Consider the following 26,665-nt stretch of genomic DNA (forward strand, 5'->3'; position numbering starts at 1 on the left):
AGGCCTTTTTAAGAATACCCCTTTTCTTAGAAAGGACAACAATCAACATGTATTTTAAGCAAAAAATTATTTTATTAAATAATTTAAGTTATCACTTAAAAACCCTATTGGCGAATACTATTTTTGGGCTACTCTTGCACATTACCACTATTATTTACTACATATTGTTAGGAAGAAAATCCGATACTGTGCCGATGTTTTAGCGCAACATTAGCCTTATTAAATGTCGACGTTTATGTCCCTTCACTAATAATTCTGACACTTGACTTGAATTCTAACTAATAATGTCTAAATATATTTATGTATTTGACCACTATTGGTTTGGCCCTTACATGGTTTTCTCATAGTACTATTGACTTAGGAACCCTGGGTGCGCTAGTAAGACTATTCCTTCAAATTTAAAATTTCCAATGCGTAACACTTGACTTCAAAGATTTTATGCCTTTTGCATATATAATTGAGGCTACGATTACTTTCAATTAATCGACAAAACGCAGAAACCATGATTAGATGTTCCCGGTAAATATCTTAGTCGATGCCAGTCTTGAAGAACACATAGGTTTGTAATTATTTTTTATAACTCATGCGGACGGAGTCGCGGACGATAGCTAGTATTACAATAATTTACGATAACGTACGTACAATATGTATATATTAAACTAGTAGCTGGTATGTTTTTGCAGGGCCTAGTGAATAGGTCTCAGATACTGACAATGTATCTTAACATCTGACGTTATTGTGTCACCTGAATAAACACGACACGTCATCGTTGTTATGAGAAATATTATGATTTAATACAAAGTTGATTATATTAATTTCAAGGAACTAAAGCATTTTAATACTTGTATCACGATTAACAATTAATTGACCTGTATAAAAAGTACATGTCGTATAAAAATGAAAATACGATACCAACGTGCGCAGAATTTAATTCCTCCGTGTCCATTCTACTATTACAACTTTATGCGGTTTTTAACAGATTGATAACAGAGTAAAGTTTTTCGTGTATGCATGTATTCAGGCAACCATTTGAAACTTCCTTACTTAGGTCAGAATAGGATTATGATGACTTTATGAATAACAAAAACATATATTAGTAAGTAATGATTTGCATATGTCCAATGCGTATTTTGTTTATTTTTTAAAATTGCGTCATAAATGTTTCTTTTAACGTAGTTGTTTTAATGTCATAAGTTATAACAGGTTTACGATTATTATGCAAGTTGAGTCATGGTCATGATCTGTTATTAAATTCATTCATTGATTGACAAAATATTTTGTTGTTTATCAATCGATTGAAGTTGTCAGTCAGCGTTAGTCAGAGAAAATTATAAATAATGATAATGACTCAATAGAAACAATTAAGGCTTTGTTTTTCTAATGATTACATTCAGGTCAAGAAAACAGTTCAATATAGTTTAAATTGATTTCTAGAATATCTTTTCCTTGGATTTTTGATCAGCGTTCACAGGCTCTATCAGTTCAAAAACCTTTTCATCGCCCACCACTTTTTGTTGTATTACGTCAACAATATGTCTAATATTTCCGTTAGTGTTTTTTTTGTCTAGGACTGGAATTTATCACGAAGTCATTGCAATCGATTGGTTAAACGGTGACTCAGATTGAAACCAGTTCAAAGAACCGTTGATGTTTTAGACCTCATCAAATATCCAAAAATTTCCATTGGATTTCTATACCATACTAGCTGTCGCCCACAACTCCGTCTGCGCGGCATTAAATAAAAATTTCATAAAAATAAGTCAAACAGTTTCAGAGAAGTATGGTAACTAACATTGTGACACGAGAATTTTATATATAAGTTATGTGTTAATTGCATGAAATTTAATAGCACCCTTTAATTTAGACTTTTTTCTTTTCGTTGTTGAGATCAATGACCTCTTGGCTTCTAGTATAGCTAAATGTAAAATTATAGTAATATTGCTACATTAGGATCATGCTTAACTTCAGATTAACGAATGGTAGTGATTAGTGCCATCTGTTAGGGAGTAGCAAAACTTAAACTGGACTATGAAAATGTTTCACATTACATTGAATCTGATAGCTAGATATACCGTGGCGTAGCTATTTCAGACTCACGTGTCACCAAAATGGCGCGCCTTGGCAACAACGTTAGCTTCTATTTCGTTGAGAACGAAGTTCACTCCGGTTTAAACTTTGATATTTATCATTGGCTTCAAATACGACACAAATTCTTTGAATAGTGAACATAAATTTATATTTCCTTTGTTTTAAATTCTCTATTGAAATAATTTAAACATATCGATCTATTGTTGAGGAAGGCTTATTTAAAATGTATTATATTGTTACAATTCTCTACATAGTTTTAATTCTAAACTTACTACGTTAGAATTGTTTTTCAACGTAGTAAAATCTATGCATTAAAGAAACGTTGCCATAGTTGCTTAATTAAAAGATTTATGTAGAAGTTCATATCGAAACCTTAAAAATATTTGATTTAAAATTTTAACACATAGACGTCTTAAAAAAATGTCTATGATGTTAGCAAAACAGTAATAAACATTACTTTGTTCCTTATTAGTAGATGAGATAAAAATATAGCGCTTCCCTTATCATTCGTTGACAGTAATTGGTTTGATCCTAGTGCCAGACGACTCTCTTGTAAATATTGTCAACCGTCATGTCGGGATATTTCTGACTTCAGTTTTTCCATTAATTTCGAGTGTCCACGAATTTTTTTTATAAAAATAACCACGCATTTATTCATTTATTTATTCAAATTATGTTTATGTTGCTATAATTTAATTATTAATTGATTTTTGTAATAAACATTAAAGTTATGTTGGCAGAATAACCTACGTACTGTGTACCTAGGTATACTTACAAATTTTATTAATATAGAAGTTAATTTTGATCGTGATGAAATCAGTACATACTAATGTTAGACATGTATTAATAATTTACAAAACAAAACAATGCTATTAATATTTCTATTATAACACGACCACCTGACGCACGAAGGAACAAGTCTAAACAATTCTCGAAAGCCACACAATGTGCTAACGATTATGTAAAGACCAAGGGTAAAACGTTTTATTACGTATAAACAAATGAACTATCGCCGTGTAGACTCAAAGTTCAATTTGGTGGGTTACAAACATTCCTGATAATTTAACAGTGATTAAGAGAGGCAAGGATAAGCTGTTATATTCTCCTACTTATCAATAAAATCTTCTGGAACAAAAATTAATCTATTAAATGTCTATTAGACAAATCTTTTTAAAATTTTAAGATGAGTCTAATTCAGTTGATACTTCACTTCGCCTCAGTCCTATGTGTATAGACTGAAAACATCAGCACGGCACCCAAAATGCATTTATTTCCTTGTTAAAATAGTTACTCTATTCGCGACTACATTTCGTTGGTCCCCTTTTTACTTCCCACGCGATTATCTTAATATATTTTCCCATATCTTTTTAAATAAAAGGAAAAGTCTTAGTGGCCAGTATACTACCTCTTTGGCAACGCAAACTCCTTGATTACCAAAGAGATGGGATGCATTATTCTTGACTCAATAATATGAAGTCATAGAATCAAATGTCTTCAATGGTAATTTCTACATTAAAATGTAAGAGCTTGCATTGATTTATTTATCAAAGCGATGAAATGTCAATGGACTGCTGTAATCTTGAACGACCAGTTTGTTTGTTGACAAAAGGACACTTATTCTTAAACACTGTTTAAAAATAACTTTATCTGCACCGTTGTTATGTTAGCCCACCTTATTCATTTCCAATTGTCTCCAATTAACTCGGGATTAATGGTAATTCGTGCTTAATACTTTTTGTGGTTAAAAGAGTAGCATTCATTTAACGTAAAAGAAAACTCAAATATAATACTTCAAAGCGTGACAATAAATCTTACATCAGTAGGTTTATATCGTCATTAAAAACTTCAAGAAGCAACGTTTATGATGGCATAAATAGACTATTTCAATAGACCATTACCTATTTTTAGTAATTAGTGGTTTTTAACTATATCGTACACTTTAATTTGATATAGATAAGACGAACTCTGCGGAGATTACAATAAAAATAGATAGAGTCTTACTCTTAAAAATATTTTCTCTTAACAATTTGTTTGGAAAGTTTTCTAAGAAAAGAGGCATATTTCAATCAACTTAAATGTTCTACATAGATTTTCAATCGATCGGTATCTAAAACAAAGTGTTAAACTATTATAGAATGAATTATCGATGATTGTATTTGAAATAAAAGTCAAACAAAACGAGAACGCATCATTTAAACAATTTTATGTTTCACGTTTATTAGCGAACATTGTTTACGAGACGATTTGATGTATTCAATCATCTAAATGTATTGCGATGTTAAAAATTCCTTTGTTTACTAATCGTTGTAAATATATTTGTGATTGTTGTATGTTTACAAAGAAGTAGGATAACTTGATTTTTTGATTGAAGTTCGCTAACAACGTAAAAATAAAGACACAATAATTTTGTTGTCTGTAGTGCTAGGTTGTTAAGTTTTGGTTTAACTTATAAAAGCACATTATGTAGCCTAACTAAGTAAACTTCATTTTAAACACAGCGTCTGAATTAAAAAAAAAATTAAAATTTTACAACCTTGAGATTTAATGTTTTTATAATTTTTTTATTTTCTTCGCAGCACTATTCCTATTGTTTACCATTTTTTTTAGTTGATCATAAAAATACTGCGTATAATCCGATATCAAATTCTAAAAGAAAAATACCAACAATATTGTTCGTATAATTTAACACAGTCATTATGGTGGCTAACGTGGCTAATTTAGCAAATAAGTATTCAAAATACGTTAAGTATTAAACGTCATATTTATATTTAATTGTGTGTGTAATTCATGCCTAACCAATACACATATCAGTGAATGTAATTGCGGAAAAATGGGTTTTCACGTAGGATAAAAGCGGTTAAAATCATACGATTACTAATATATTTAAATACAATTTAAAATTATTAATCGTAATCACATATACAAAATAATATAATAACAAGATAAACATAGATTTGAATAATATATATAGTTGTTGCGAGTTTGGCAAACAAAACTGGCAAGCTCTAGAATCTCTTCTGCCATTGGCCGAAAAAAAAGAGATTTGGCGTCGCTGAGAGGGGTGAGGTGCGAGGGGGAATTCCACCTGTTTTATTTCAACACCAATCAAAGACATTTCGAGTGTCTGGAGTTTCGGGTAATGATCCAACACGAGTTTTCGGCAAGGTCGTGAATATATACCTCCTTGTCATTAACCTTTTTGTACATATTTTAAAGTGCTTGTAGAGAGAATTAATCATTTCAAACAAAAAATAGCTTTGAGAATTAAAATTTGCCTGTCCTTTTCTGTCTAAATTCGAATGTTACTTAAGTTACTTTGACTATAGATAAACTTTTACGGGCCTGTTATAAATGAAATAATGAAAAAAAGCAATTTTTGAACGCGGCAATTAAACTGTTGGATATATTGTAAATGGGATCAAATTTAGTGGTAATTGCCTATAGCTCCCATATTTTTTCTATAATACTTTATATTTAGTTGAAATTGTTTTAAATGTTTAGTTAATTTAAGTGAATCGATACTTAGAAGGACGTTAAAGGTACAGTATTATGTTTGGGCATACATCACGTGACTTAAGTTCAGTTATCGGTACGTTTTGAGTTCGCGTTAAGCAATTGTTTACGTGCGGTCAATACAAATGGCGATAGCGAATGCCTGGAATTAATCGACGTAACTCGGTCACGTTTTATTGTAAGCGATAAAAAACGTTAAAAACTATAACAAATTCTTGATAAAACTAATTGCCTTATATTTATGATTTATTAGAAAAAAATGAAATGTTTCTTTTTTTTGTTTAAAAAAATCTTGTGGCATTGTTAATATTTATAGAAATGTAACCAGCCAACACCAGACATAAACATCTAGTCTATAATATTTTAATTAACTTTTATTGTAGGTTATTAACTTATTTATATTCTAATGAAATAGGGGTTAAGCACGTTAAACGACATTAGACTATTGCCCGTCGATGCAGTGAATACAAATTCTAAAAGGACAAATTACTGTTTTCCTGGTGCCTAATGAAATAAATTCTATATTTTTACTATTAAAGCAATTTTTTACTAGACCACTCATAACACACAAGGTAAGATTTGATTTAATCAACCTTCTAATTTTACTAATATTATAAATGCGAATGTTTGGATTTATAGAGGGATGGATGTTTGTTATAACATATCTCCAGAACGACTGCCTGGATATCGCCGAAATTTGGCATAGATGTAGAACATAGTCTGGAAGAACACATGCTACAAAATATTTTTTCTAAACCCGCACGGACGGTGTCGCGGACGACAGATGTGAAATTATAAGTCTAACAATATTATGACATAGACATAGATCAGAAAAATATGAAGAGACATGAATAATGTCTACATATTTAAAAAAAATTAATACGCTAAAATGTTTTGATCGTCCATTATTAAACTACTCGTGCCGTTTAAAGTGCAAATGATATTGGCCGTGAAATGAAGACGCCATTTCATTTATACATAATTAATATATAATAAATAGAGAAAGAATGAAATGTGATCTAGCCATACGATGATATCACCAGTAACAACCAGTCTTTACAGTAATTTAATTATATTTAGATTTTCTTTTACATGCAAGACATTTCCAGTTTTACTTTAGTCTTTATTTTAAAACATAAACTCTTTACCAACAGTAGCAGACGAAATTTTTCTTTTAATATTGGCCACATAGTATTTTTCTTAACGAAAAGCTTCGTAATAGCTTCTTTTAAATTAAGTGGAACTGTTTAAGGAATTTATTTGCTGCCAATATTAAAATAATTTGTTGTAGAAAAAGAAAGGTGAAAGAAACATAATTGCTCTTTTTATATGTAAACAGTGCAGTGTGTGAGAAAATAATCGGAAAATAGTGTAATCGAGTGTGGTGGCGTCGCGGCGCCACTGTCTGCGTCGAGGTTGGCACGAGACGCCTCTGTAGTGTTTGTTTGTGAACATCTTCGCATCTGCTCCGTTAAACATCCGCCCGTTTCAGTATCGCTCCAATTCTCTTCACATTCAGTACTAGTGACAATTTAATTGAATGATAACAAAAAATAAATTGAGACGCAATTTTTATTTAGTTCAAGTTTGTGCCTCTCCTTTTCAGTATGTTGTTGGTGAAGACGATGAGGAAGTTTGTGGTGCTACTGTTTGATATTAAAGAAGTTTTCAGTGAATGTTTAATTAATGTCTTACTTAAAGATAGAGCGGAGACAATTTTCTAACTTTTACGCGAAGTATATTAGGAATTTTATTTTTTTATGAATATAAGTCTATATTTTGCATAAAAGTGCTAGTTTGAGCAGCAGTTGACAGTGAAGGACTGATCTCTGAACCGTGAAGTGACTAGTGTCGAACGATCGCGGACACAATTGCTAAACCGGTGGTATTAATGCTTAGTACAATGTCTGGACTTAAAAGATGTATCAGCCAAGTATCCATGTTTATGACAGGGAAGCCAATAAACTCATCGGAATCCGCGTGGAGAGAGGAACTACAAAAGTAAGTCGATATTATAAAACGTATAAAGCTATTACGAACGTTTTAAAAGAATTTATTCGTTGCACCGTTGACGAAATATTGAAGGTCTCTTACAATAATAGTATAGCGTCTGACTCATGAACGCTATTGAAAAAGTAGTATAAGAAAAAAGAATAGATACATTTTTATATAAAGCTATTTCCAGCGTTCACAAAGAGAACATGAGAGAGGCGGTTGATGACGTCTTTCCACTGGACATCCCGTCACACGCGACATTCTATGACGTCACTGTAATAAACTTTAAATAATTTATTCGTACGTTAACTCTAGTGTAGTTTAATGCGCGTAGAGTATGAATAATATGTATGCTATTAACAACATAAAGCAACGGCAATCAAAGGTACCTATTTTACTTTAAAATGGGACTACTAACAAAAAACATTTTCTAAATAGGCGTTTAATTGAGGACCGTAGAAATTGATTGTCGTAGCCCAAGGACTGCTATAAGTCGCTACGCCAGCTCTAGTGAAGTTAGTTCTTTATCTCATGTACTTAATATTTACATATTTACTTCAGTCATCATTCGTTCAATTATTTTCATAAGATTTGTAAAACAAATAAATACCCGAGAGATGACTAACATTTAATACCATTACAACTACACCATGTTTGTTATCGAATTCTTTTACGACAGGTGACTACAATATAAACAAAAATAATAAATAATAAACAATTTATGTGTAATTGCACATTGAACGTGCAATGCGTGTTAAGACCACAGTATTTGACAAAGATTTTTTTCTTAATTTTAATTAAACAGAGGACATACATAATAAACTCATAAAGATACTTAATACTATTCGGCTGAGGTAATCAGAAAGACAAAGAATTTGTTGTATTTATTCTCAAGGACGCTACGGTTTTTTTTAATAAAGGGGAATCCCTAGTAAAGTTCATAGCGAGAGAGGGAAAGGAAAAGTGAAACCTATCAGTGAAACGGCTCTTAAAACCTGATATTGCCAGTTAAAATCGTGTTATTACGTCGTTTATTAAAATTTGTTGAATTATTCTCATGCTAGCTGTATCCCGTGACTCCGTCCGCGTGGAATTAAGAAAAAAAGTGTGTTCTTCCGGACTATGTTCTACATCTATGCCAAATTTTAGCGAGATCCATAAAATCGTGCTAGAGATAGCTTCAAACATCCAGTCATCTATCTAAACATTCGCATTTAGAATATTGATAAGATATAAAGTTTCACACAAGATTGGCATACAATTTTTTTAAATATTTGAGCACTCGATTTCACAGATATTGGGGAACCAAAAGTTTATCAGGCTTGCAAATATTAAGTTTCCTTTACGCAGTTCGATTTTACCATTAGGCAATACTTAAAGTCAGAATTGAACCGTGCAGACTAAAAACTTGTATTAACATTTATTTTTATTGACACAAAGCTTTCTCGCAAAAGCTTCCATTAATTTAATGGACTCGTATAACTTATCTAATCAATATAAAACACTGTATCACATACACAGATAAAACGCAGTTAAATTAATTGATGATTGTCCTTGAGACTTGAGTGACGAGATTACAAACGCAAACACAAACTAATGGAATTCACTCGCAAGTTATTCGTAAAAGCTTTACAAGCAAATACCTTTTATTTACTTCATCGAAATTGTATTTGTTTTATCATTAACAACTCTTATTTATTTACATAATTTTTGCAGTGCTAAAAATTTTCGAAGTAGTTTTTAATGTTATAGTGTTCGTTAATAAACTGTACAATAATGCCATTAGTAATTAAGAAAGGGTAAAAATTTATATTTTTTTAAATTTGAGTTTACTAGTTATTTTGATTTCAAGTTATTTTGATCTCACAAAGATAAAAAAAAATTGATATGATAAACTAGCTCCATTTTATAACAAGAAGTTAAATATCTACTAATACGGAGGTAGACGTATGATATTGGTGTCTTCAATAGTAGATTGAAATGATACGTTAACACTTAATAGATAGTATCGTCGCCCTTGTAAATTGTTTAAAAAATATAAATAAATCTACGTAGGTACTCAATGAGAATAATTTTTAATAAACGACACTTAATAAACTTTTCGTTATTGCAATCAGAGATTGCGTTACAGATCAACGTCCGAATAAGCGATTTCGACTGAACACAAACTCCATTTACAAATGTTAGGTCAAAGAACGATACCATCTCATCGCATAACGTTTCATTATATGGAGAACTGATCGCCAACCTTCGTTATTCGGAGAGGCGCCTCAAGAAAGAAGACCAAAACGTTAACCATGGCGAACAAAAGCTTATTTTGACATTTAATATATAACGTTTCTATGTATTCCATTTTAATAGTTAAGAGTTACGAGGATACACAAAACAAAATCTATTAGTCATTAAAATAAAAAAGAGATAATATAATACAAAAATATAATAATAATGATCTTAATTATATTTGCAGATACCGTCAAGCCCGCTACGCAGCAAGACGCGTCAGGAAACGCGTCATTTTCAAGCACGGCGACTGCAACGTCGTGCAATGGAACGTGGCCAAGCGCAGGCGCCGATACCTTCAGGACATCTTCACGACGCTCGTCGACGCCCAGTGGCGCTGGACGCTGCTCGTCTTCGCGCTCTCCTTCATCCTCTCCTGGCTGCTGTTCGCGCTTATCTGGTGGCTTATCATCTTCACCCACGGGGACCTGAACCCCCCGACCCCAAACAGTACTTCAGAATTCATTCCCTGCCTCAACAATGTCAACTCATTCACCGGCTGTTTCCTCTTCTCCGTCGAAACTCAGCACACCATCGGCTACGGCTCCAGAACCACCAATGAAGAGTGCCCCGAAGCTATCTTCGTTATGTGCTTACAAAGTATCGTCGGAGTATTCATTCAAGCTTTTATGGTAAGATTGTCTTTTGTATATTATTTTATTGGATTTAGTTTGTATAAGAATATAAATCTACCTTTTTTTATTTGGGCGCTGAAGTTGGTACTGTTAATGTTCAAATTATTTTAATTGATCATGGCTCTCACAGTGTATGGCTAAATTTTACGTAAATATATAATCTCTTTGAAGTCATCTACGTTGATCGACAGTTTGAAGTAATCTATGTATATTCTAATCAATAAGCTCACTGTATTCTGGCAAACGAAATATGATGATTAGAAATACTTTGAAAATCAAACCATATTATTATATATCATTGTTAGTTTAAAGGGTTATTGAATTTCGCCAGAGAAATCTTCCTGCTTCGGCGCCAATACATTAATTTAATATCAAAATAAATTTGGACATCATCCAAAAGTATTAACGTATCAGACTATGATCCAGATGGTCTTTTAAAACCATTACGAAAAAGACGTCACCTGGTCGCTTTAATTACATTTACCATGAGATGGATAACGAATACTAAAGCACGTTAATTTATATTGAATGTAGAGTTTTGTAAGTGATGCACGTTTCCGATGGATAAATGTTTCGAAATTCTAATTGGGTCAATACGAGCGGCTCCGTCCAGCTGTTTCATATGAAACAAAAGCGGTGTTCTACGAATGATTCTAATTTTAGGTGGGAATAGTTTTCGCAAAGCTATCTAGACCAAAGAAACGCGCCCAAACCTTACTTTACTCCAGAAATGCAGTGATATGCCTACGAGAAGGACAACTGTGCCTGATGTTCCGAGTCGGGGACATGAGAAAATCACATATTGTCGAAGCGCATATAAGAGCACAAATTATACGCCGCAAGGTATATTATTACAACAAAGCGGAGACTGGTTAGTGATTGGGGATTTCAGTCAGCACGCTTTTAATCTGCATCTAACCGGATTAGGTGAACTTAGATTCATGGCACATCATAATGTAGGGGGCATCGACCTTTGAAATTAAAAACTCAAGTTTCGATCCCCGGTTTGAATCTTACAAACGTAGAATCATTTTCTTTTTCTCTTGTCCATAGGTGGGTCTTATATTCGCGAAGCTGGCGAGGGCCAAAAAACGAAATACAACCCTACTGTTCTCGAGGAACGCGGTGATATGTCTAAGAGACGGGGAGTTTTGCCTTCTATTCCGAGTGGGAGATATACGAAAATCGCATATCCTCGAAGCGCACGTCCGCGCCCAGATTATTCGGAAAAAGGTACCCATAGTGCGTTTCTAGATTTTTATTTTACCGTCAATGTCATGTTGTTGCGAATGCAATGTTATGTTTATTTGTTTATTTTATCTGTCGTGATGTTATGTTACTTTATAAAGACCCCTCTATGGATAAGCTGCAAATTATCTGTGCATGCATCATGTCTTGTTTTTTGCATTGCCTCGCTAACAATGATCTAACTTAACTTGAGTAGAAAAAGTACATTAGAATTTAAATATCTTTTGAAATATAATATGTGTGATACTAACGACATTTTAATTGATGTTTTCATTTGCGCTGTTTGTTTTGCTTTCTGGAATTTACTGCATCTTTTACGCATGCCTCATTCACATTTATTCAAATTAAAAACACAATTAACCTTGAGTTTTATGTAAAAAAAAAATAATCAACGTTCAAGCAACTTATGACTAATATATTGCGAAATATTGCAAATATCAATCTAAACTTCTAGAATGTATATTTTGCTTTGAATTTTGATTATTCACATTTTACAAACTTCGACCTTGAGCCGAAAATTATTCGTCCATATACCATGCTTACATAATGCATTATAATTTTATTTCTTTCAACGCTTTTTTTAATATTTAAAAATCATGTTGTGATTGTGGTAATATCCTAATAGTCTCTTTATTTATAATTTCATTCTCATTTGTAGTTATCTATAAAAAATAAATTACATCAACAGATGACAAGAGAAGGGGAAGTATTGCCATTCTACCAGCAAGAGTTGAAGGTCGGTGCGGACGGTGAAGAAGACAGATTGATGTTCATCTGGCCGATGACCATAGTGCACAAAATCAATGAGAAATCACCTCTTTACAACCTTTCCGCTTCTGACATGCTGAGAGAAAGATTCGAGATAGTTGTTATGTTAGGTAAGGTATCGGAAAAAAATCAGTGTCGTTTTTCCCGTAGGTTCCTACGAAACATACAAACACATACTATTTTCTGCGACATGACCAGATTTTTCGGCTACCAAATATCCCGTGTAACAGCAGCAGTCAACCTTTTACAATGTTCCATAATAAATTTCCTACACTCCTTTTTTAGAACAAATTCTATTCCACGTAAAACCTATTAATATACGCAAAGCGTTGTTTCAATACTACGTTCTGTTGGCACTTCTCCTCTTATGTTTTGGTCGTTTGCCCTAAAACTTGCTTTAGAATATGCATATGTCAAAACTATTTATGTGCTTGTCAGATTTCTATAACATATTAATTATGTCAACAAACTATAAGTAAAATGCTAGTAAACTAGTTTAGATAAAACATTTTTAATGTTAACATTAGACATAACAAAACGACTTATAAATACCGTTTATAATATCTTTTGGTCAAACGCTTACAATTGGAATTTAATAATTCTGTAACTGACAATCTGAGGTGGAACAATAGTTGCTTTGTTATATTATAATAATAACATATTGACCGTATTATTTTCAGAGGGTGTGATCGAGTCAACAGGTATGACGACTCAAGCACGCAGCAGTTTCCTACCATCTGAAATTCTATGGGGACATCGTTTTGAAACAATGGTGTCATTCAGAAAAGATACTGGAGAGTACGAGGTTAGATTTATTTTGTTTATAATTTTAGACATTATTAGTTAGAATCATTTAGAGCGAATGGCGCGCTTTCGTTGCCGCTAGTGTCAGAATGAATAGTGAGGGGCCATAAATGTTGATATTTTTATAAGACTAGTGTTGCGCCTATACACCGCACAGTGTCGGAATATCTTCCTAACAATAAGAAAGTTTTCCTTTAAGAGAAAAATTTCCGAGAAATTATCTCAAAAACGACTTGAACATAACGTTTATGTGGTATTGTATGTAAAAACCTTTTATTCCAACAATGTTCGCGACGTAAAAATAAACCTGTTGACTTCAAACAATTAATCTTCGTTATTTTTTCTTATGGTTAGGTATACAGGTACATATTCTGCGAATTTCATACGTGTAGTGCTATGAGGAAATAAGTTCCTTTTTCCTTATAAAAAAAATTACCAATCGTTTTAATCCCATTCAGATATTTTTTGTATTTACCTCTTACTGGTCAATTACCTGTAATGAACACTCAAGTCTTCTGTTATCATTCGTTTATTCCTTACTTAACCTAAACGTAAAGCTTATACATATTTCCAGGTGGATTACACTCGCTTCAATAACACATACGAAGTTGACACGCCACTATGTTCCGCAAAACAGTTGGATGAACTCCGGGCTACTGTTTCCACTTCTCAGAAATTAGGTATGTTTATACTGCTTGAAACCAAAACATATAAGGCGATGGTTTTGGCTTTGGTAAAAGTTACATTTTTCCACTTTACTTATTATCATACTATAATATTATAAATCCGAATGTTTGGATGGATGGATGTTTGTTCGAAGGTATCTCCAGAACCAATTTTTCCAAAAAATTTCACAAGATTAGGTTATCATGGAGTTTTGTATCTTTTTGATTTCCTACTTAATTTTTGTATTGTGGTTTCTAAAATAACCTTTACAAATAAACTAACGTGCCATTAACTTGTGTTTTCAGATCGTATGCTAGGAACAATACCAAAGACCTTTTCCAACGACACACTGGATCTGAGTTCTGTCGATTCCATATCTCTGGACGAGCACATTGAAATCAAAATCCCAGAAGCAAGAGTCAGAGAGAACAGACTGATGGCACAGAACAACTTCGTGCAGCACGTCAACGAGAAACTGAAGAACCATAGTCACTTAGTTGTCGAAAACGGTCAAGTACCATTGCCTAAAAACCCCTCTATGATAGGAATGAATATAGAAATTAAAGCTGATAATGTACAAACGAAAGATGGTCATATACAGCGCTGTCACAGCCATGCCAGCATGAAACGTGCGCATGGACTCACGCCCAACGGTGTCGGACATCACGGCCCGGAGAAGGACCACAAAATTAAAAAGTAAGTTTTCTTTTATCGAATAATATGAGTAACCTGTTCAATGCCAGTTGTAACGAACACACAGAAGAGAATAGTGTCCAAACAGATAAAGTATCTTGAAATAAAGATCGATATAGTAAAATTTTATTTATCGTAAGTCTACGAGTATGAAGTACTATCTGGGAAATATACATTTATTTTTTATTTTTTGAATTAAAATTAGTATGGTACAAAGAGTTTAAGATATTTCATGGATTATTAACCATTGCCAATTGTTTTAAGCGTTAAATTGCATCCGTGAAGGTTGCCGATTATGAAGTATTATTCGTAAATTATTCCGACGAAGCACAATAATGCATAATAACAACGACAATAGGCATGAGGCCTATAACCCAGAGGGGTAAGCAGAGACCACGCAACTCCATTTGGGGTCCTGACACACCTCTCTCGCTTCTTGTACATTCCCTTAAATCACTATTTCTACTACATATACATTATAAGTACTTATTTTTTATTATAATTACTGTTCTAATTTTAATAACTATTATTAGAAAGTATTCAAAATTCCACGTTTTAAAATCTGACTGTTACAGTTAATAATATATTAAAGCAATTAAATAAATATCATCCTAAAATGTTTCTTTTTCAGATCTCCAAGTGACAATCACATAGTAGAGAAGATTCCAGTTCATCCGATACCAATATTGGTGACGTCACCAGCTCCAGAGCCGGCTTGAAGTATTCCAGATCCATGCATCACTAGCTAGTAACTACTACCCACTCAATACAACCCACATAACCTCAAAATTATAAACAATGCTATAAATCAACATACGCATAAATAAATGTTACACTAGAACAATTCAGATTAATATTCAATTTCAAATGTTATTAGAAACTCATGTACTCGTAATAATGGTCTTCGTTTGGATAATATAATTGTATTTAAATCTATATAATTTCAACTAAACATAAATTAAGCACGAAATAAAAATGTATGGGAAGAAACCATGATGACCAAACAAGCATATTTGTTAAAATTATTAGTAAACAAAAAATATCAAAAACTTCGTCTACTTTATTAATTATTAAGAATAAAGTCTAAAAACTTACCAATATCATGGTCATTAAAACTTTTGTCACATGATTCAATAATATTTTACTAATTTAAAATAACAACGTTGTTAACTAAAACACTTTTTAAAAAGCAACTGTCAAAATTTCTTCCCATACAGATTCATAAGCTATAGTCAAACAAGGATACTGACCTGGTGAGAGGCGCTGCAATCGCGATTTGTTCTGTTAAAAAAAACATGGCCATAAATAATCACATACAAGAAAAAAACATGACATGAGTTAATACGAAAAGTTACCCTGTGAAACTTTTATAACATTAAGAAGAGGGCGCTAGTGCGCTATCATAATTTAGTTCAGCTTATCCCCATCGAGTCAGATAACGTTGTTGGTCTATATTTTATTTAGATAATAAAAATTATTAAAATACGGCGAGGCGTACTTACATTTTTAGCATACTCTGTGCTTGAGACTGGTATTTTGCAGTATTTTAAGATAAACATTACGAGCTTGTGCCAAATAGAAATTATATAAATGTATCTAATACCAATAAATAGTCTTAAATTTTTAGTGAAAAAAGCTTCTTTTTATCTAGAAAGTATAAATGTATTTTTGTGTTAAAAACAATTTTATTACAAAAAAAAACAATTAAAAACGAGATATTGTGTTAGACAATTTATTTATTAATAAAATAAGTATAACATCCTGGGATATTTAGTGTTTATTTTATATCGGACTGTAAAATTACAGTGTTACCATGTTCGTATTTAAAATTAAAACGATTGAAATTCAGAAAAAACTCAAACAAAGCATAATTTATCTCTTGTAATTTAAAGAAATATACATTTTTATGTTAGTTTATGTTAACTTGAAATGACGGCATTAACCATGTTATATGTCCCCGTGAATACATAATATATAGTATACTAATGTTAATTTAATAATATTTTTTTTTATTCTGGCATTCTATCGGCAGTCAAACTAATGATGGATTAATAACGTATCTAAAATTTCGAAATAAAATTTCGATCACAAAGTCTAGTGTAAACAGCCTTTTATGCGACTTCGTTCCTTTTGGATCAAATCCAATTCTTGTATGAAAACAAAGTTACTATTTTTGAAAGAAAAAATAATCTGATCTGATTTTTCTACAAATTGTACTTTCCATTGTATTACACATATTAATATGTGGTGTATAAAAAAGTTGAATGAACACTGCAAAACACACATAAAACATGTTATAAACTCCGAAAGACACAATTTAACAAGAAAGAGTTACTTAATATTTAATATAACAAAATAAAAGTAACATATTTTATGGAAATGTTTCGACAGTGCATCCACGAATAGAATGTTTATGACAAAAATATTTACGTAATTTTGGGTAGTTTTTGTCTAATAAAATATTTAAGTGTTAGTTGTACTAATGCTTTGTTTAAATAGGTAATGCAAATACATGTTAATAAATATGTTTTATTGATGTGCGGTGTTTTAATTACTTACTGCACTTGATGATTTTTTTTTATTTCGATGTCCCGATGAAAGATGTGTAGCGGCGCGGGCGCTGCCAGTGTAGCCATTTAAAGATTTGTATTTCCTGATATAAAAGTATTTTAATAAAACAAAATATTGATACTTAGCAATTGTTTTATTTTCTGCATTACATATACAAAATTAACAACTAAATAGGATACATTATTGAAGATCATCAACATTTCTATAGCATTACGTATTTTTTTAAATAAATTTTATATTTACTACTTAAAGTACAACTTTATTTATAAAATTAAACTTATTTAGATAAGAAATAAAAAATATTTTAAATAACTGCACAAAAATTATTTTGTGCCGCTTTTCATTAATAGATGGCGCTTTTGCTAACCTAAACACCTTTTCCACTACTTTTTCTAGAGCCTTGTTTCTTTTTGGTTTTCTCATCTTCGCTCGACGAGGAAGAGTGATCTTCGAGGCTGTTAAAGTAATCAGGCGGATACTTAACAATAGATGGTCGATTCGTAAGGCTGGCTCTCCTGATAGCATCAACAACCAGCCTGTCCGCTATATTGATGAGGGGTGATGAAGGAACTCCTTTACCACTGTCGAATATAATCTCCTGAGGTAATGATGTGTTGCCAGAGTAAACTGCAAATTATAATTAAACAAGTTAATTATTATGTGAGTTTTTTTTTATTGTGTTGTAATATATATAGATTCAGTTGCGCAGTTTTTTAATAGATGAATCTGGAATTTTAATGTTATTAAGTGCTACTAACGTAAACTGATTTAAAAATAAAATATCTTTTTAATATAATAGTTGTCTATAATGACCAGATTTCTCTTGGTTTCTTATTCTATTCTTTAATAATTAACTTCTTTGAATTTCTTTATCTACTTCGATATATTTTTCTAAAGTGCTTACCTGATAATAAAAGTAGACGTCACAATAGCAGAACGAACAGAAACAAAAGCAGCGATAGGGGAAACATTTACAAAGCGTGGTTTTTTATTCAGTACCTCCGTCCTAAATCTAATACCATGAAGTTCTTTTTTTTAAGTCTATACTTGTGAATTGAGATAATTTTGAAGGGTCATTTTTTTCAGGACTAAACTCGAATTTTGATTTGTTAATTTGACTAGATTTAACTTTATACTTAGGTAAAAAATGCTTTTATTTATATTGTGTAGTGTGTGTGTGTGTGGGGGTGTTACGATACTTAATCTTATTACAATTTAACAAAGTGTATGCGAGTAATATTATTCCCCTGTTTTAGTACACTGACGTGGGGTCGGGGCGCCAGGTTTAATAGACCTGGTAGATGTATAGTACAGTTGTAGTGTAGTTGTAGTAGTACGTAGTTTTTTTTATTTAAAAGTCATCCTAAAATCTATAACATGTACAACAACGGAAAGGTATTGAAAATCAAACACGAATAAACATTGGAACATAAATTATCATTCAATATTTACATACAACGATATAGCAAATATACATTATCTATTACGTAAAAGAACATAATTCAGTTACCATTATAATAACGACATAAATTATTGTAACATAAGTGAACATTTCGACAACTTATGTAAAATAAACCTTCTTTTTTCCAAGTTCACTTCATCTGTATTGTACTTGATAACAATTTTTCCGCGAATGAAAAACGAAAACGGTCTACAACTTTGTACTTTAATATATTTCAACCTTCATACAACAAATATGAATAAATACAACACGACACTGGAATGTTGATACGTTAAATTAGAATTATTTGCACAACCTTTCAGGTTTAACCTTGTTATCACTGAGATTATAAATCCTCTATTAATCTATTAAATGACTAGTTATATAACTGGAATTGTGATCATTGTACTGGTTAATATTAATTAATAATTAATTATGTAATTATTGAGACTTATATCTATAACATGAGATTCGCAACTTTACTATTAAATTAAAAAAAATCATTTTTCACGTAATAATTAATAACTCATAAGATTTTCGTTTCTGATCGATTTTTTTTATATTCGTATAAATAGCATCTTTTTGTAATTAATTTATAAAGTGACAGTGAAGTCTCCGTCTTTCTGTTCAGCTTTAGGTTCGGTTGTCGGTCTCTCCGGCATCTTCAGCACGAGGTGTTCCCCGCTCTCTGCGAGACATCACAACATACAATCAGACAAATACATAAGCATACAAACACAATGTCATATAACAAAAAATGACAAACATGGAACGAGTTATTGATATACGAGGTACATTTACAGAAACATATTTGTATATTTTGATACATTTCCGTGGCCCATTTATAGTAGTTGCTTCCAATTATTACGTATTAGTATTTCATTTATTTTTAATAATGCACTATTTCAAGAACCGATTAATCACCATCAAATTTTGACGGTATCATTTGTTTATCATATAAAATACCTATATTTCTGATAACTGAATCAATGATAAATAGAATTTAATATTGCATATAAGCTCTAAGAAATGACAATAAAAATATGAATTCATCGAAATCAAACAATTGATCAAGTCCCTTACGCATGCGGTATTTCCAAACAAAAATAGTTCAGAGTACGCTCATAAAAATGCCAGTATATTTTTTTTGTATTTGGATGTTCACTCCATATTTTTGTTTTCCTAAAACGAATAAGAAAGTAACTAACACCACGATTGGATTTTTGAAGCACTATTTGCCAAGATCTTTTTCCGATCACTGCTGGAAAATAGGACACCTAGGAAAGTGACACTGTAATTTAGTAAAATTAAATGAACTTCAAGATCCAGGGAGAATAAATAATATGTCTAACCAAATCAGTAAAAGCTATGAAAATATGTTAAACTTTGTAGAACATAGAATGACTTAAATTGGCGATTTTTTGTATCATAAGTTTGCAATGCAAGCGGCCATCAGAATTTGCTAAAATAGCGTAGCAACCACTGCCCATAAACTGGCAATAGAGGATACTGATAGCATCTTTCGTTAACAATTACTGTAATTACTTTACAAATGCATTTCACATAATTCTAATAGTCGCGAGAATTAGTTGGAAATGGATAAGAACAAATAAAGTTAACGATTGTCGCAATCTTTACTAATATGATATGCAGTAATTTGCAGTGATTTAAATAAAGTACATACTAGAAGTTTCCATGAGCATTCATTCGGGTGTATGGTTTGCAAATTGACCATTTAGTTACATCAATTGTTCTCAGAGCTCATGAGGAATAAGATGGATATCCTGTTTCAAAAAGGGGGATAGACAGTGAGAGTTTCGTTGGCTGCTTAAATTGACAAAATGATACATCCTGTTTATAAGATCAAGGTAGGGAAACCACTTGAGTTGATACATCTTACTCACTATCAAAACGTCGTAAAGAAATTATCAAAAGATTTTTTTTTATCAAAACGTGATCTTAATTCGAGGTTGTTTTATTGCCACTAAGCTACTTTTGTAAGATTTACCGATCTCAATAAGTTTTCACTAGCGGTTGCCTGCGACTTCGTAAGCGCAGAATAAAGAAAAAAGTAGTCTAAACCTTCCCATCAGCAACCACTTAAAATCCGTCCAGCTATTTCCGAGATTACCCGGAACAAATGCGACATTACGAACAGGCAAATCTAAATTTTAAAATTTGCATTTCCTTTATCAGCAACTTAAAATATTTATTGTGTACGAATATTTATTTTCGATATTACATTTAGACTATCCAATTTTATTTCTATAGCAATTTTTTATCGATATTCTAGGGAAATAACATATATTTTTTATATTTAACGATTCAAATAAAGCACGAAGATCGTAAGTCTTCCTTAGAAATTCCATCCTAAGCAGAATTAGCATGAATTAATAAATAATAATTAATGCACACAAAGCAATTACTAGGAAGACAATATGCGTCATTATGTGATGTAAGTTTATACGTCATAACCTTTATTATGTTTTTTTTTATAAAATAAACAAAAAAGAAATATTTTAACATACTATTTTAAGATTTTAATATAACTTAAATATATCTCAGAATAATAATTATTATTACATGATAACAAAACCAAGGTGGTTCTACCAACACTAAGGAATGTAAGATAATCCATCTCGATAAGATGTCTGATAAAAACAATATACTCAACTCGTAAAACCGCCTGCAAAATTGGCTTATGATTTCATATACAAAATAAGTAACAAACGTGTGCTACAAATTAAATGAATATTTACTTCATAAGTAACCACACCTTCCCATAAAACAGCGTATTCTGTATTACGTCAAAAATATAATTTAAACATATTTATTGTTCTCTAATCCTCAATTATTTTAAATTCAACCTATTAAACATCTTTGACTTCAATTGTATAAAGATCTACTCTTTGGAGTTGACGCGGTTGTGCTACGAACTTTTGTAGCACCAGTCTACGACGTTCTGTACACTTTTAACTTTATATTTTCACTTCCGGGTATATAATATCTTTATAGAATATATTGCGACTTATGAATAGTTTGATATATTATACCATGTAGATGTTTGTATATAGCAAATATTATAATTTTAAGGTTGTGTTTAACGTCATATTTTGAACTGATAATTGATAGTAAATATTGTTAACTTTCCATTGACACTTTTTGTCGTGAATATAAAATTTATTATAAAACATATTACGCAATGTACTCTAGTACTGGCAAGTGTTTGTCACGCTTCATAAATTATATCGCAAATAACGCACATCGAATATGAATAACTACATATTGTTTCAACTTGATGCATTGATTTAGATAAGTTACCTACAGATATAGTATTATTTCTACAGTTCACAAAGCAACATTATACTAAGTTATTATTTATTGATCATTACTTTGTTACCACAAGTTACGTTAGATAAAAATTATATTATTATAGAATTTTCCAGCCACACTAAAAAGCATAAAAGTATTTAATAAATCGAAACACAGTCAAAACCCTTTATAATGACATTTAAAGAACCGTCAATATTCATAAATAAAAGAATCTCTATAATCGATATTATTTTGTTTTGAATGCGTTAAATGATGTTCAAATATTCTACAATATAATGATATTTACAACAGCCTCTATAATCTATACGTATTACTAATATGTCTCAGACTTAACAGGTCGCATATAGACGATAACTGCTGTAAACAACTAGAATAGCAATCGATATTTTATTTATAGTTAATAAACATACTATATGAAAAGATAAAAGTTCTATTTTCATGCTATTTCCTACGTCATTTTATCTTTTTAATAAGTTAAAGAACTCATATTTGTATGCAGAATAAACATAACTAATTTATTTCCACGCGTATCATAGACAATAAATTAGGCATTATCACAGCAAAGAAACAAACACAACATGTCTGTTGACCCTAGATAAATAATAATAAAGCAGATAATAATTCAGAATAGCAAGCTACGGAAATATACTATGTGCATATATTGGAACCTAAAGATTTGGTAATTTATGAAAATACATACATACTTTTCTCATTTAAAACACTGAAGATTATTTAAAATTGCGATATAATTCTTAAAACGGCCTATCAAAAAATACTCCTATGATGATATTACTTGAACAATAATTCCTGGCTTACTTTTCGTAATTATACTGTTTGACATTAGTTAAATTTCTAACGTACTAGCGCACATAAAAACACACAAAATTCAATACCGATCACCATAGTACATTTGATATTATTTTACTAAAAAAATGTGACTCACCAATTGATCTCCGATCAGGCTGGTTCCCGTAGAACTCGTCCAGCTCTTTGGCAGAGCAAAGCGGAGTGTCCACTTGCGATGTCTCATCAAACTTGGAGTAGTCTACTTCATATCCCTGACGCTCCCGATTATAGGACACCAAGGGCAAGAATCTGTGTCCCCACATTATTTCACTTGTCGTGTAACTGGAGCGGGCTTGTGTAGTCTGACCCGTTGATTCAATAGTTCCCTCTAATATGACAACTATCTCGAATCTCTCCTGCAGGACGTCCGCCGCTGACACTCCGTAAAACGGGCTTTCGGCGTTGATCCTGTGTACCATTGTGATAGGCCAGATAAAGAACAGATTGCTATCACATCCGTCGGCATTCAGCTCCAATTCAGTCTGGTAGTGTGATAGCAGCTCGCCTTCCTTCGTCGTCCTGGATCGTATTAATTGAGCTCTGACACTAGCCCCGATAATGTGCGACTTCCTCAAGTCTCCAACGCGGAACATCAGACACAGCTCGCCGTCGCGCTGGCAAACTACGGCGTATTTTGAAAACAGAAGGGTTTGCGTTCTGTGCTTTGGCCGCGTCATCTTAGCGAACACTATACCTACCATGAACGCTTGTATCATGACACCGACTATGCTCTGCAAGCACATTATGAATATAGCTTCCGGACATTCCTCCGTTGTGGTACGTGAGCCGTAGCCTATCGTATGCTGAGTTTCTATACTGAACAAGAAGCAGGAAGTGAAGTCATAAATGTTGAAAACGCACGGCTTCCAATTAGAGGATTCCTGCATGGGAGGTAGATGGTCCTCTTCCAGGTCCCCGTGTGTGAAAGCTATCAACCACCAGATGAGGGCGAAACCGAGCCACGAGAGGATGAAGGAGAGAGTGAACACGAGCAGCGTCCACCGCCACTGCGCATCCACGAGCGTCGTGAACATGTCCTGCAGGAACCGCAGCCGGCGCTGGGATATGCGGGACTTGAGTATGTTGCACTCGCCATTTTTAAGTATGGCTCGACGTCTCGTCCTACGGGTAGCGCCGTGCCTATGCGACCGGCTCCTGTAACCAAACACGAAATATTTATAGTATCGTCTCGACTCGGTGATTTTCTTTATTCATAGCTCAGCGCTATACTACACATGTAAACTTATATTCAGTCGTATGATCTATATGCATTACGCTAAGGATAACCTTCGCTAACGTTAATGTTGTTAATGAACTTATCAAATAAAATTATTAATAACAAAAATAATTATTTAAACATAAAATGTGGGGAAAGCGGACGATAGGACAAAAGCGAAACAGTACGGAGTGGATTCAGTCGGAGACGGCACAGGGTGGCGCGCTTCGACGAACCTCTTGCTGACTGTGGGATAGTAGACGCCCGGGGAGAGGTTCCCATTTGCGGGCACAGTCTTCACTTTAAGCCACTCGTCGGGCAGGAGGTGGGCCTCCTCACGGCAGGCTGGCGACTCTGGGTCGGCGTGCATATCGGCTGCGGAGTGCGCTGCGTGTGCGCGGCTCAGGCGCGGCGCGGCGTCTGCGCCAGCATCCCCCGCCGTATCTCCTGAAGCATCGCGCGATAATGTACCGATCACGACGCCACGACCGCCTAACGACGCGCTAAACACTTTATAATTGTATCGCGATATACTATAACGAAAAATAATCAGCTCGCCACGGAAAACAGTTTTCAAATAGTGAGTAGTTTGACGTCGGCGCGGGTATAGGGTGCGCGCTCACATTTATCATTCAAGATACCAAACGACGTAATAAAATAGTTTGCACAGAGTCAACTGGTCACTCACGTACGAACATTCTAATTAAACATCTTTATGTCATTTGTCACTTACTTATGAACAAAACTGAGGAACTATAATAGATTTTATATTCTTTTACGTCACTACTTTACTACGTTTACGTTAACACACAATAAAATACATCATAAACTATATAACAACTTTACGTTTTAAATATAAAAGAACTAAATCGTAAGTCCGATAATCTCATTAAACAATGCATTTAAGTTTAAATACCAACGCCTTAAGATTAATTTAATTAATTTGACCATTAAATACATGATTCTTAAAATATATTTAAGGCATTGACAAGTTTAACTTTTTCTTAAGTAAGATATTTTTGTAAGTGGACAAAAGTATGTAACTACTTGCAATCTAAAGATAACTGTACCCTTGAACGTTTAAATTGAGCTATATTATTATTCTTGCTATAATTTACAAGAAAATTCGGACAGCCTATAACAAAATCAAAATGGCTGCCCATCCCGAACCATTTCATTAAATAGCTAATTTGACAGTGTGCGAATTGGGCTGCTAATATCAATCTTTTTTAACACTAATTTGTTGTTCTCGAGCAATTTAGTTTCGAAGGCCGCACAGGACATAAAGGTGCTTGTTTATATTTCAATAAGCTACCACATCGTTAGCAGTTACGTTATGGTGAGTCTCCATTGTCATAACACCTGTATTACAACAATATGTCCATCCCTTTCATTATCTTTAAAGAAAAACAGATGTTCTTATAATGTGTTTCTTATAACATTTCTTTTAGGAATATTTTCAGACCTTATTATCTCTTTAACCATGGGTTTTTGAGAAGAATAATACCCGTTTAAAACAAATGTTTTATGCAAAGATTTTGGTCTCAGAAACCAGCGATTAGTTAAATATTAATATCATCTCGACATTTTTAAAAAAATAAAATAACGTCTATTGTTTTTTTTTTTTTTTTTTATAACAGAAGGGGGCAAACGAGCAGCGGGAACACCGAAGTGTTCAACGACGCCCATGGACATCAACAATACCAGAGGAACCGCAGATGCGTTGCCGGCCTTTGAGGTGGTGATAGGCTCGCTTCTTGAAGGACCCTAAGTCGTATTGGTTTGGAAATACCGCCAAGGACAGACCGTTCCACAACGCGGCTGTGCGAGGCAAGAAGTTGCGCGAGAATCGCACCGTTGTGGAATGCCAGCCATCCAGGTGGTGTGGATGGAACCTGGCGGTCTGTCGTGTCGTTCGATGACGGAACTCGGCGGCAGGAATCGTTCCAAACAATTCTTCAGAGCACTCCCCGTGGTATATGCGGTAGAAAATGCAGAGGGAACTAACGTCCCTCCGCAGCGCCAGAGTGTCGAGCCGATCAGTATGAGCTCGGTCGTTGACGATTCGAATCGCTCTCCGTTGTATGCGGTCAAATGGAAGAAGCTGGTACTGGGGTGCTCCCGCCCAGAGATGCGAGCAGTATTCCATGTGGGGCCGAACTTGCGCCTTATACAGCTGGAGGCGGTGGCCAGGTTGGAAATACTGCTTCGCTCTGCTGAGCACACCCAGTTTTTTGGAGGCCAGCTTGGCCTTGTCTTCCAAATGACCGCGAAACTGAACGTCATTCGATATGTCAACGCCGAGAACACTGATACTGGCTGAGGCAACCAGGGGAGTGCCCTCGAAACGAAGATCCACGACAAAGGGTTGTTTTTTAGCGGTAATGGCGCATACTTGTGTCTTTTTGGGATTGAAGTCAACAAGATTTTGCCGACCCCAGTCCGAAACTTCACCCAGTAGGGTCTCCAGTTCAGACACAAGTTTGGTCCGGTTCTCATCGGCAGTGGCCCGAGAAACGTTAGCGCGGGCCGTGTACAGTGCATCACCCGTGCTATCGTCTGCATAAC

At 33.3% G+C, this 26,665-nt stretch overlaps 2 protein-coding genes across 13 annotated transcripts in view; one reads left to right on the forward strand and one right to left on the reverse strand.

Moving 5' to 3' along the window:
* Positions 1-16,117, forward strand: part of LOC106118952 (Inwardly rectifying potassium channel 1) — a 32,671-nt gene extending 16,554 nt beyond the window's left edge. The window contains exons 1-8 of one of the 6 annotated variants that reach the window (XM_013313734.1): positions 7,080-7,602; positions 10,064-10,508; positions 11,175-11,354; positions 12,448-12,637; positions 13,208-13,332; positions 13,906-14,011; positions 14,303-14,693; positions 15,322-16,117. In XM_013313734.1, the coding sequence (XP_013169188.1) occupies positions 7,493-7,602; positions 10,064-10,508; positions 11,175-11,354; positions 12,448-12,637; positions 13,208-13,332; positions 13,906-14,011; positions 14,303-14,693; positions 15,322-15,409 (1,635 nt within the window). In that variant the 5' untranslated portion in view covers positions 7,080-7,492 and the 3' untranslated portion in view covers positions 15,410-16,117. Of the gene's footprint in view, positions 1-7,079; positions 7,603-10,063; positions 10,509-11,174; positions 11,355-11,564; positions 11,754-12,447; positions 12,638-13,207; positions 13,333-13,905; positions 14,012-14,302; positions 14,694-15,321 lie in introns of those variants that run through there. The other 5 variants (XM_013313733.1, XM_013313731.1, XM_013313729.1 and 2 more) reach the window with 5 other exon arrangements.
* A 1,442-nt stretch (positions 16,118-17,559) lies between these two features.
* LOC106118954 (G protein-activated inward rectifier potassium channel 3) overlaps positions 17,560-26,665 on the reverse strand; it is a 22,290-nt gene continuing 13,184 nt past the window's right edge. For 4 of the 7 annotated variants that reach the window (XM_013313738.1, XM_013313737.1, XM_013313739.1 and 1 more), the window contains 2 exons: positions 22,979-24,036; positions 17,561-17,888 (listed from right to left, as the gene is read on the reverse strand). In XM_013313738.1, the coding sequence (XP_013169192.1) occupies positions 17,629-17,888; positions 22,979-24,036 (1,318 nt within the window). In that variant the 3' untranslated portion in view covers positions 17,561-17,628. Of the gene's footprint in view, positions 17,889-19,220; positions 19,391-22,978; positions 24,037-24,285; positions 24,717-26,665 lie in introns of those variants that run through there. The other 3 variants (XM_013313742.1, XM_013313740.1, XM_013313741.1) reach the window with 3 other exon arrangements.

The sequence above is a fragment of the Papilio xuthus genome, unplaced genomic scaffold (genome assembly GCF_000836235.2).
Source record: "Papilio xuthus unplaced genomic scaffold, Pxut_1.1 DF827542.1, whole genome shotgun sequence".
In the NCBI taxonomy this organism is placed as follows: domain Eukaryota; kingdom Metazoa; phylum Arthropoda; class Insecta; order Lepidoptera; family Papilionidae; genus Papilio; species Papilio xuthus.